Source organism: Budorcas taxicolor, chromosome 18 (assembly GCF_023091745.1).
Source record: "Budorcas taxicolor isolate Tak-1 chromosome 18, Takin1.1, whole genome shotgun sequence".
In the NCBI taxonomy this organism is placed as follows: Eukaryota; Metazoa; Chordata; class Mammalia; order Artiodactyla; family Bovidae; genus Budorcas; species Budorcas taxicolor.
The window spans coordinates 44,811,330-44,824,122 of NC_068927.1; the positions used below are offsets into that span (position 1 = coordinate 44,811,330).

A 12,793-nucleotide genomic window follows, 5' to 3' on the forward strand; every position below is an offset into this window, starting at 1 on the left:
GGGAAGATCTTTGGATTCAATTTCTTTAATGACCAAAGGAATATTCAGGTATTCTTTTTCTTTATGAGTCGGTTTTGACAAGCTATATTTTTCAAGGAATGTGACCATTTCATCTAAATTTCCAAATGTGTTGATGTGAATCAACTTTTTTCTGAGTGCACACAAATTTAAACATCTACTTGATGGACTGAACCCTTTATCCCTATGAATTGATCCTCTTTGTTAAGTAGAGTTTTTTTTTACCTTAACATTTATCTTGTCAGATATTCATGTAATTTACCACTTTTCTTTTGGTTTGTATTTGAGTAGTATAGCTTTTTCTGCCCTTTCGCTTTTGAACTTCCTGTGTCTTTCTGCTTGAGGTGTACATCTTAAAGGCAACACAGAGCTGCTGTAGAGAGTTCTGGTAAACCGCTCCATGACACTGCTGCCTTGGCATCCATTTTGTGTGGCCAAGAGGCCCGCAGGGCTTTGAAGAAACACTAGGCCCACTCTGGAACACAGGCCCTAGATAACAGCCAGCGGAGCCACAAGTCAATGCAAGTTCACGGCATGACTCCCCCAGCGACGCTTGTGATGGGCACTCGTCCCCATCTCCCAGGGCCTTCCCTTTGTGCACCCTTCAGGTAAGATCCTTCCCCATCCCCCGTGACGCTTACCAAAACTCTGCTCTTCTGGCTCTAGCCCAGGAACCCCAAAGCACTCCACCCATGGACCCTAATAAAGGCATGTGCCCCAGGTCCTGCCAGTTTCTCTCTGCCTACACCTGCCCTGACCTCCCACATGACCCCGCAAGGAGTGCTCTGTACTTCCTCCAGGACCTGAGTGATGAACTTCTCCACTTCACTTTTCCTCTGACTGATATATTCGCCTTTCAATCTAATATTTTACTTTGTGTTTTCTATTTTCTCACTTGTTGTTTTTTTTGCCATCATTTGGATTAGCTTTTAAATCATTTTTCCTTATACTGGTTGAGAAGTTAAATACATACTGTGCCCAGAAATTTCATCACACATATTTTCAAATAATAAAATCAACACCTTTATCCATCTTCTAAATGATAGACTTTAGAACACAAATTCCATTTACTGCCTCACTAATTATATGCTGGTTTTATTGTACATTTCAATTCTATGTATTAAGCCCCTAGAGCTACTGTCATTATTGGTATATAGAATCAATGTTTATTTACATTTATCCACAGATTTACCACTATCTTTTACTCTTAGTTCTATCCTCCTCCTCAGACGCCCCACCTTGAGTTACTTTCCTGCTGATTTATGCCTTCTATTTTAGAACTGCCTTTAATGCACATCTGCTGCATGGTTGACACTCACTTTGGGTTGGAAAAATATCCTTATTTGACTTCATTTCTAAAAGAGCTTTTCTCCAGTAAGAAAATTCTAGGTTCCATAGAGTTTGCTTATATCCAGCACCTTGAAGTTAACATTCAAGGGACCACAACATCCCTGTTAACACCTGCTGCCACTTTAGTCCTCTGAAGGAAACCATCATGGCATAACCCAGGTATTGTCATCAACTGGGGAAGATTCTCAGATATCCTATCTCCAACTACTACTTCTGATTAAATATATCCCCCCATACTGCCTCCTGTCTCCAATCTAGTGGTACCTCAACCACTGAAAACTCTTATGTCCTCCTGAGTTTAAAAAAATTTTTTTTTCTGGATGATTTAAACCAAGTTAAATTAATTTATTAGTTTGGCTGCGCCAGGTCTTAGTTGCGGCATGCAAACTCTTTGTTGAGGCATGTGGGATCTAGTTCCCTGACCAGGGATCAAACCCAGGCTCCCTGCACTGGGGGTGTGAAGTCTTAGCCGCTGGACCACCAGGCAAGTCCCACCCTGAGCTATGTTTCACTTGAACATATTTCAGTTCCCCAGTTCACTTCAGCTGTGTCTAATGTGTAGGTATGCCCATCCACTGAGTTTACAATTTAAGTTATTGTATTTTTCAGTTCTAAAAAATTCTATTCCTTCCTTTCCAGTCCCACTATTGTCACGTTTTATAGTTCTCTGAAGAGAATTTGGAGCTTGTCTTTTCTTAAAGCACAATAGCTGCTTTAGAGTCTTTGATAATTCTAATACCTGGACTCCTTATCGTTATTTGCTATTGTTTCTACTGGTTCTGAGTCACTGTCTTTCTCTACGTCCTGGATACTTCCCTTGAAACATTTCTAGAAGAGGCCTTCCTTCCGAGAGGACTGATGGCTGGTTGCTTCTGGTTTACCTGATCTGGGGATGTAGCCCTGAGGGTCCCAGCTTACTATTCACTTGTGGATGATGGTTGTGTCTCGCCGTGAGTCTTTTCAATTCACATGCTGGGTTCTGTGGGTCCTTTCAATCAAGGGCTTCAGAGACCTGGAGATGCCTTTCAACTATTAATATCTCCCTTTCCATTCTTTACTGTCTTTGAGATTCCTGATGATCTGAGGCTGGGCCTCTTAGGTCTTCCATCTATTACTTTTTCTCTCCATTCCCAACTGTTTGTCTCCCGATGTTCTTCTGAGTGAATCCACAAATTTATCTTTCAGTTCTTCTACTGACTTTTTTTAAAAAAATTCTGGTAATCATTAAAAATTTTTCTTATTTAATGATTACACTTTTTTTGCCATGGCATTTTATCCTTTTAAACTCTCCTTGGGAGTTCCTTGGTGGCCTAGTGGTTGGGATTCGGGGCTTTCACTGCTGTGGCCCAGGTTCAATCCCTGGTCTGGGAACTAAGATCCCACAAGCTGCACAATGCAGCCAAAAAACTCTCTTTAGTTCTCTGCATTATCTCAGTTCCCTTTGCTATGTGTCTCTGCTTAACTAGGTCTCTCTCCACTGTAATTTCTTCCCCTTATAACAAACGCTTCAACGCGCCTAGTAGTCTGTTCTTATTTTAGGATGAAAAAGTGAGTATTTGGTATGTATTATATAAGAAGATTGTCTTTCTGATGCCTCCCTGAGCAGGCGTATTACTCACTGACTGCTGGCCAGGACTGTGTCTCTGCAGGTGGGTTATGTGAATAGTCAGTTTCACTTTAGGATGCAGGGCCCCTTTGCCCTTTAAAAGACTTGCCTTTTACAGACACCACTAGTCATCGCAAACCTCAGCTCTCCCCAGACGAGTTTGCTAAATTTCTTTAGCCAGGTAGGTTGACATCTGATTTCTCACCACCCCTGCTGAGTAGGCTCAAACTTTCTAAGCAACAATAAAAGCACAGAGTAATCTAAGCTTCAGGGTGTAAGCAGCTGTCTAACTCTGAGTCAACAGGATAGTTCACTAGGAAAATAAGCTTCTGCTGTCCCCTATGTCACGGTTCCTCCCAGGCACGGCTGCCAATAGGTAGAACAAGCAAGACAATGTGGGCAAGTCCCTCCAGGTTTACAAACTGCACTACCTTCAGCAGGATAGGAGAACACCACCCAGGCACCTGACCTAGAAGCTCACCCGGCACAGGTTCAACTTCACCCTTTCTATAAAAGTTAAAACCTTTTCTTCATGATCTCACCTTTGCTTGAGGTGTAACCTTTCCCAGCTTCTCCTCAGACTCAGCCTCACTCTAGGAGCTAGTTCGACAGCTGCTCTGCTGCTAATTAATAATTCCTCTTTCATCTGTGGTCTCTCTCTATTATGACAGAAGCCTGGAAAGGGTACCCCTAACTGAGGCAATCAGAGGACACACAGCCTGAAGCCTCAGAGGCTTCAGGAAATTCACATCTGCTGTCTCTGAGGAGTCCATGTCCCTCTTCCCATGTTAGATTCCCTCTCCAATCAAACACCAACTCTTCCAATAGTGCCAACAGGCTAACCCCTCCCTACCTCCACCTCCTCTATGCCCTGCCCCACCTGTCAACTTGGAGCCCAAGGCCTCTCAGCAAAAAGCTTTCCCTCCTGTAGCGTAAAGGCCTGACAGCCAGCTTTCCTGACTGGAGAGTCCTATGCATTAGGACACTTGGAAAATAGAAAACACACACACACAAGTTTACTTTACTCATTATGATGGTTAGTTTTATGTGTCAATTTGGCTAGTCTATGGTGCCCAGCTGTTCGGTCAAATACTAGTTAAATGTTACTGTGAAGCTATTTTGTAGATGTGACTAACATCTCAATCAGTTGACTTTTAAGTAAGGGAGATTACCTAATACCATTAGTTGAAGATCTTGTGAGTAAAAACTTAGGCTTCCCAAAAAGTAAGAATTCTGCCCCAAGATAGAGTTTCAGTCTCCAGTCTGAGTTTCCAGCCAGCTGGCCTGCACCATGGAGTCTGGATTTGCTAGCCCCCACAACTGTGTGAGCCAACTCCTTAAATTAGGTCTCTCTTTCTCTCTCCAAATATATATATATACACACACATACATATCTTATATATATTCTATTGGTTGTTTCTTTGGAGAACGCTGACTGCTGACACACCCATAATTTCACCTGCCAAAGATAACTGCTATTGTTATTTTTCCATCCTTTCATTTCATTTTCTATGTATTTATGGTATATAAGTAATTTTACACACATATATGTAATTATACACAGACAGACACAGACAGACATATACACACAGAAGTGATCAACTCATCCTGTTCATCTCCGTTAACATGAAGAGTCTCACATCCTGGAAAAACCCCTCAGGTCCAAGACAAACTGGGATGCTTGGCCAGCTTAATCACACACACACACGACACACATCTTTTTTCTTTTTAAATAAAACTGTAATCATTCTGTGTATACTATTATGCAACCTAATCTCTTCACTTACAAATATATTGTGGCTATCTTCCAATGTCAAAAACATTCTTTCGCAACATGTTTAATGGCTGCACCATATTTCATTTTATGGTTCTGTCCTTTCATTTCAGCAGTTCCTCATTAGTGGATATCTAGATTTCCAGTTATATTAAACTATCTTTGGTTCTAAAGTCAAGAGGGTTTCCCTGGTGGTCTAGTGGTTAAGAATCCGTCTGCCAATGGAGGGGACACGGGTTTGATCCCTGGTCTGGGAAGATTCCACATGCCGTGGAGCAACTAAGCCTGTGAGCTGCAACTACTGAGCTTGAGCACTCTAGAGCCTGGGCTCCACGTGAGCAACCACCGCAGTGAGAAGCCTACGCACTGCAATGAAGAGCAGCCCCCACTCATCACAAAAAGCCTGGCAGCAACACAGACCCAGAGCAGCCAACAATAAAGAAATCTTTAAAAAGAGAGAGAGCACGAGAGAGAGAGGTTGGAACTGTAGTGGGGAAAAATACACATACATATATATATACACACAGATATATACACATAAAGTGCAGACTGCAGCCCCCTGGATGGCCAGGTTCCACTTTAATAAAACATTTACCATTCTCAGTCTTGGACACCACGGCTGGTACAGCTAAATGACGCAGAAAAAGATGGAGTACTCTCTCTCCACCTGCCTGTAACACATGCACAGTGATGCATTAATACTTCAACAGATATTAAATCCTTACCTTTTAAATTCATTCACAATTGAAGTGTGAACTTCCATTGCAACTTTGCTGTCCAACTGTATCTGTAGTTCTTGGCATTCCGTACGTAAAATTGCTAATTGCTCCTTAGTTTCAGTTAGCGCCTTTTCTTGGCTCTGTGTTTTAGTCTCTAGAAGCATCAGCTGTTTAGTCAGTTTAGAAACTGAAACACAAAAGAGATGGATAAAGACTTGGTACAAAAGACTTAATAAAGCATGATTACAGATTACTAAAACTAGCGACAGCTTACAAAAACTGATCTTTAAAAAATCTATTGGAGACTTAGAAATTCATATCAAGTCTTTGTTCATAGAAATTATGGTCCCTATAATCACTAAATATTCACTTTCTTACTGGAGATCAATATATTGATATTATTGTTAAATACAGAATGCTTAACCAGACATGATTCCAGGCTTCAAGGCCCTTACCTTTCAAAGACTGAAGCCTTAAGTCACACACAGATGTGCAAACACACATCATGATGTTGACCCTAAACCTGCAAGATTTTTAAGGACATTTTTAGTAAGACCCAACTAAGGACAGATTTGTTTTTCTTCCCTTTCCTCATTAATTTTTTTGTTTACTGTCCTATATTTAAAGTAAATCATAAATATTTTCATCCTAAGTGACATGGAAGCATGTAATATTAAGATGTGCCCTGGGCTTCTGAAGCTAGTACTTAGACAGGTAGAACTTAGCCTCCTGGGACAGGGTGGGACACACGGGGAGAGGAGGAAAGGCTCTGACGGAGACTGACTCTACAGCAGCACCCGTGACACTGGGAAGGCTGAGAGCACAGGGAAACTGTTTCGAGAGCCAGCGGTTCCTACTCACTTACTCATTCAACAGATTCTGGGGACACACCCACAGGCTCTTTCAAATATCCATCTCGCATGATTCTTCCTGCTTATGTTGCGCACTGTTCCCCCTAAACCCAGTCCTGCTAACTCTACAGCTGCTACCTATAACTGATTTCCACAAGACAGAATTACAGGCTCCTGAGAAAGCGGTCACGGCATCATGGGTGATGACTGGGTATGCTGTAACAGCTGCATTTCAGTAAAAAAGAACATATTCTAAAAAACATGACTTCCCACCGTTTTCAAGTGGCAGAGGGGGGAATGCCATTGTAAAATGACACAATGACAATGTCACAGCATCAGCATCGCTTATGGGAAAGACTGCTCACCTTCCTGGAGATGCTCCCGCTGGGTGCCCTTGGCTTTTCTTTGCTGAATCTCCAACTGCTCTATCAACAACTTGTTTTCTTCTAAAACCAGTTCTGCTTGAGTCTGAAGCTGCCGCCTACAATTGATTGACAAAATTAAATGCTGCCATTCAGGTGCACAATGCTTATGGAGACACTCCTGAGTCTATAAGAAAGCAGCAGCTATGCTGAAGGGAATGAATATCTGGACCGATTAGAATACTAAACATGTTATTAACACAGCAAGTTTTTAATTTCCATCAAATTGGGGGAAAAGACAGACAGAAGCTTGATATTAAACTGCTTTGGTAACTTCTTGTTTCATATGTATTTATCTTTGGTTATGCTGGGTCTTCATTGCCACGCAGGCTTTTCTCTAGCTGCAGTAAGCAGAGTGCAGGGGACAGGGAGCAGCCGCCAAGTGGGGGCAGATGAGGGCATGACTGGGAGGGGGTTTGGGGGTGGCAGGAGCTCTGCCTACAGAGTGCTCAGCAAAGGGATAGCAGCTGTCAAGGTATGAAAGGCTCAGGGCAAGTGGGAGCTGGGAGTGCAAGGCCCCATCCTAGACTGTCTGTCCTAAAGCCCTGCCAGCCGTCAGAGAGGTCTAAGGAAGGACCTGACTCGGCAGTTTGGGGATGGGAAGAGTACCCTAGAAAAATACAACCTTATGGTCCAAGGGCTAAGACTCTGCGCTCCCAAAGCAGCAGTTGCGGGTTCAATCCCTGGTTAGGGAACTGGATCCCGCATACCATAACTACAGTTCGCATGCCACAACTAAAGACTCCGCATGGCTCGATGAAGACTGCAGATCCCATGCCCTCCAACGAACAACTGGTGCAGCCGAATTAGAAAAAATTAAAAGACACAACCTCAGAGGATAAAAATGTGGACAGCCAACATTTTTCAGGTTTAACAACCTGAAACTTAGAATTTTGAAAGTAATCTTTAAAATACAAGTTTAGAAAAAAAAAGAAAATAAAAATAAAATAAAATACAAGTTTAGAATAATTTACTAGGTTTTCAGCTGTACCGTTTAGAATAATTTACTAGGTTTTCAGCTGTACCTTATTAATTTCTGAGAAATTAAATGTTTTAGTTAAAATATGTAAGTTAAAATTTACATATATATTTGACAGCTTAATAAACTTTATTGCTATCATCGTTTCTTCTTTTAATTAGCAAAATACCAGAAACAACACCACGTGCCATTCTTCACTGGTGATGGGACTACACTTTTTCAGCTCTTGATGCAGCTTCTCGTTTTCTTTCACCACTTCCTGGGCTCGAATTCTAAACATTCTCATTTCCTCCTGAAACAAAATTAAATAAACTGTAACACACACATAGGTACTTCTTAGCTCTAATGCTATTGCTCTAGCTAAAATCAAATGTTAATATAAGCAAAATCTCAGGGTACCAGCAGCCTTCAACTCTGTACCAGCACCTACCCAGTCTAGCAAGAAGACACAAGAGAAAGCTACCATGCTGAGGACACAGAGCAAAGCGCCTCAGGTTTTAAATACTCAATCGTTAATTTTGATAAACTTTGTCTGTACTGCCAAAGATGTGAAAAGATAAAAAAAGGGGGACAAAAAGGCAACAGGTGTCTATAAATATTATAATTTTTTCTTTGTTTAAAGACTGCAGGATGAATTGGAGCTTTTTAAGTAAAAATAAGAACTGTTCACCGTAACTAAAGCCCATTTTGGTGCGGAAGGCCTTAATTAGTGTGGGGGGGAAGGAGTCGCCTAATTTTGTTCCTTGACAATGGTGAGCGTGCCTCCCTCCCTTAAAGCGACCAGTCAGCCAGCTTCACTGCTCGCCGGCTGCCACTTCAGGACTGCTGCTCAGGCCGTGTTCGACCCCATGGTCTGTTTGCGGCACTCGTGCTGGGTGGCCTCCATCCAGGCTTTTCTTCGCTGGCCTTGGCCAGCTTCGGTATCTTGGGCTGTCTTCTGGTGAGAATCTTAGGTGTCAGTACTTATCCTGGGACGCTTTTAAGTATTCTTCTCTCAGCGAGCAGACATTTATGCTTATAAAAAGCAATAATGCCAAGCAACTTTTCTTTCTCTCGCCTCTCTGCCCAGATGCCCTCCCCACTTACTGCCAGTCCACTGGCCCTTTGTCAGAATGCAGGTGGGGCAAACTGCAGCCGGCAGGCCAGGGGCCTATTCTGTCACTAGAGCTTTACTGGAACACAGTCATGCCCGTTTGTTCACACCTGGTCTGTGGCTACGTTCACGCTACAGCAGCAGAGCACAGCGGCTGCAAACAGAAACTCCAAGGACCCCCAAAGCCTAAAACAGTTACTAAATAGATGTCTGCAGAAAATGCCCCCTGCACCCTGTTTTAGAAGGAGCACTAAATAAGCACTTTTATTATGTGGATTGATATTTAACCAATTCAGTTCAGCTCAGTCTCTCAGTTGTGTCCGACTCTTTGTGACCCCATGAGCCACAGCACGCCGGGCCTCCCAATTAGCATAAGATTAATTCACCCTCTTACAAAATTAAGTGCCCAATAGAAAATCTAGGAGGGAAAGTTCAAAACAGCATTATACGGGACAGGAGAACAAAAACAGGCCGGGTGATGCTTTTTTTTAAGTTTTTAAAGTTTTTTACAACTTAAAAAGTTTTTTAAAGTTTTTTACTTTATTTATTTTTTGGCCAAGCTGCACAGCATGTGGGATCTCCCCATGAGACCAGGAATGGAAACCATGCCTCCTACAGAGGAAGCAAGGACCAGTAGGGGAGTCTTGGAGCTAGGTGACTCTTAACAGACCCTTCCAGACAAGGAGCCCAGAAAAACCAACTCTTTCCTCCCTGGATCCCTTCAACTCCAGAGATACCTTTTGGCCACTGAAATAGGGAACACAGAGGTAACGTGGCACGGCAAGGCATGGGACGTATCTACAACACCAGCACAGCCTTGGTTTCCTGTACAGTTAGAACAAGCTCTGCTCCAGGAGCCATTCCCATGAAAGAGAGTGAGCAAGGCAGAAATGAATAAAAACCTCACTTCCCCACTGCTATAAGCAGCTCAGTAACTGGACTTCCTGGGGTTGGCTCTTCGTGGAATTAAGGAACATGAAGTTTGCCTGACGCTGGTCTCCTACCTTCCCCGTCTGCCCAAACGTCCTTTTACCAGCACTGTTCGCAGCTGCACAGGACCAGGAAAGGAGCACCTCTCACGGCTGCCTTCTCTGCACCCCAGGATCCCGGTCCACGCTGGGCTGCCTGTCTGGGAGGCCGCGGCTTCCAAGGCACAGCAGCTCTCCGTCCCTGTAGACCCTCCCATCAATCCCGACCCAGTCCTCCTGCTCCGCCTGCCACTCCTCCTGCCTCCCCGCTTCTGTCCCTCCCTCTTCCTTCTCCCCACCCCGACTCTGCTCCACTCCCTCCTTCTTCCTTTCCTTCCTGTAACAAACACTTGAGTACCTGCCAGGAGGTGGGTGCCTCCAGGTTTGAATTGGTCTTCTCTTCTACAAACCTTGTCCTTCTGAGATGTTTGCCAACCTACCTGAAGGCTGGCAATGAGCTCATCCTTCTCTTTCATCCTGTCTTCGTAGGCGAGCAACAAGGGGGACAGGTATTTTACATCTACCTGAACATAATCGAATAAAGAAGGTTAGTACCTTTCTTACAATTCAACACAACCGGCATGTCTTTAAAAAGGAAAGAAAATTGGTTCAGTTTAATTCAGAACGATTTGTAACAGCTATTCAAACACAGCCCAGAAAATATGGGCCTGAAATTAAATAACTTTCACTTACCAACCAGGGTGGTATAGGGCCCTTTGATGGGAGGCCTTCGATATTTAAACTCTAAGAATAAAACAGAGTGTGAAAACAAATTAAATTACTGAAGCCCAGGCACTCTGGAGCCTCTGCCATACAACTACTGAGCCTGTGCCACAACTGAAGTCCCTGCTGTAAGAAAGACCCTACATGCCCAATGAACAGCCTGTGCCACAACTGAAGTTCCTGCCGTAAGAAAGATCCTACATGCCCAATGAACAGCCTGTGCCACAACTGAAGTCCCTGCCGTAAGAAAGATCCTACATGCCCAATGAACAGCCTGTGCCACAACTGAAGTCCCTGCCGTAAGAAAGATCCTACATGCCCAATGAACAGCCTGTGCCACAACTGAAGTTCCTGCCATAAGAAAGATCCTACATGCCCAATGAACACCCAGCACAGCCAAATAAATCAACAAACGATAAAGAAGAAAGCAAGGTGATCATAAGGCTCACCTATTACCTTCATTCTCCCCATGGTCACAGTGCAGCCTGCTGTCTGGTGTCTGTAAACAGCTGTATCATGTATCCTGTTTGGTTTTCTAGTTGTTTACAGTAAGAGGCCAAACCTGGTATGAAGAATTCCATCAGGGCTGGAAGCAATGGCCCTGGTGGAATAACTCCTTATTCAATAAAAACCTTCTAATGTGTTTATCATCTCATGATTCATTCAGCAAACACTGCAAGTTCACTAAGTCATTATGGACATTACCGCGCAATCGTAGTTTTTAAGGATTTCATGGTTCAACTCAGAGACAGATTGTCTCACACGGGTTAACATCACACACAAACATAGCACGGGTAGAACGTGCCTTAAGAGGGACACAAACAGAAGTCTGCAGTGGTTGGAGAGAGGGATCAGCCTGGCTGGAGGGATCAAGGGAGACTGTCATGGAGAGAGCGGCAGCTTCACAGGGTACAGGGGTGTGCACGCGTGGCAGGGGCAGGGGCCAGCGGCCAGTCACCAGGCCTGCCTGCTCACAGCCTTTTGAAAGAGAACTGGCTTACTCTAGGGAGCCTGTTCTGGATCACAGGACTCCAGGAGCTCTCACATTTTTGTTTAAAAAAGGTTAACATTATGTTAAGTGAAAGAAGTTAGTCACAAAAGACCACCTATTGAACGATTCCATTTAATTTATATATATATATATATATATATATATATATTATCCTGTATTTATTTACTTTTGGTCACACCATACAGCGTACAGGATCTTACTTCCCCAACCAGGGATCTAACCCATGCCCCACATGCAATGGGAGAGCTAAGTCAACAGGATCACCAGGGAAGTCCCTGTATGATTCTGTTTATATGAAGTATTCGGAATAGGCAAATCCACAGAGACAGAAGGTAGATTAGAGGTTGCCAGGCCCAATGTGGGAGGTGGGAAGAAACAGGGAGGGACGGCTAACAGGTGTGAGAGTTCTTGTTATGAAGAAAACATTCTAAAATTCTGGTAAAGGTTGAATTGTTCTGTGAATACACTAAGAAAAGTCACTGAACTGTATTCTTAAAATGGGTGAATTATATCTCAGAGCCATTATTTAAAACATTTAAACCTAGAGTCCTACTTCAAACAGAAAGGAAACAGCCCATAAAGGTGCCCTCAACTCCCAGGAGTCACCTGAAAACTCTTGTGTATACCTGGCTCCCCGCCTCACCACTGACCCCCAGGGGGGCTGGACAGCTGTACATCCCGATGACCCCACACGTCCCTCACACACACGAGACTCCAGGGTCCAGACCTGAGCAAATGGCTCCTCCTGCCATTTCCCACAGCCTCTGCCACAGTGGCGTGCTGAGTGAGTGTCGGATTTTGCAAACCTAGTGTGCTTTCAGACTTCAGTATTCTTGCCTTGAGAACCCCATGAATAGTATGAAAAGGCAAAATGATAGGATACCAAAAGAGGAACTCCCCAGGTCATTAGGTGCCCAATATGCTACTGGAGACCAGTGGAGAAATAACTCCAGAAAGAATGAAGGGATGGAGCCAAAGCAAAAACAATACCCAGTTGTGGATGTGGCTGGTGATAGAAACAAGGTCTGATGCTGTAAAGAGCAATATTGCATAGGAACCTGGAATGTCAGGTCCATGAATCAAGGCAAATTGGAAGTGGTCAAACAAGAGATGGCAAGGGTGAACGTCGACATTCTAGGAATCAGCGAACTAAAATGGCCTGGAATGGGTGAATTTAACTCAGATGACCATTATATCTACTACCGCAGGCAGGAATCCCTCAGAAGAAATGGAGTAGCCATCATGGTCAACAAAAGAGTCCGAAATGCAGTACTTGGA

General features: G+C 43.6%; 1 protein-coding gene across 1 annotated transcript in view; it reads right to left on the minus strand.

Annotated features, from left to right (window-relative positions):
• CEP89 (centrosomal protein 89) overlaps window positions 1-12,793 on the minus strand; it is a 77,658-nt gene that overhangs the window by 19,981 nt on the left and 44,884 nt on the right. The window contains exons 10-14 of the mRNA XM_052656733.1: window positions 10,474-10,524; window positions 10,221-10,304; window positions 7,908-8,011; window positions 6,684-6,799; window positions 5,474-5,654 (exon numbers count right to left, since the gene is read on the minus strand). Coding sequence (XP_052512693.1) covers window positions 5,474-5,654; window positions 6,684-6,799; window positions 7,908-8,011; window positions 10,221-10,304; window positions 10,474-10,524 — 536 coding nt within the window. The remainder of the gene's footprint in view (window positions 1-5,473; window positions 5,655-6,683; window positions 6,800-7,907; window positions 8,012-10,220; window positions 10,305-10,473; window positions 10,525-12,793) is intronic.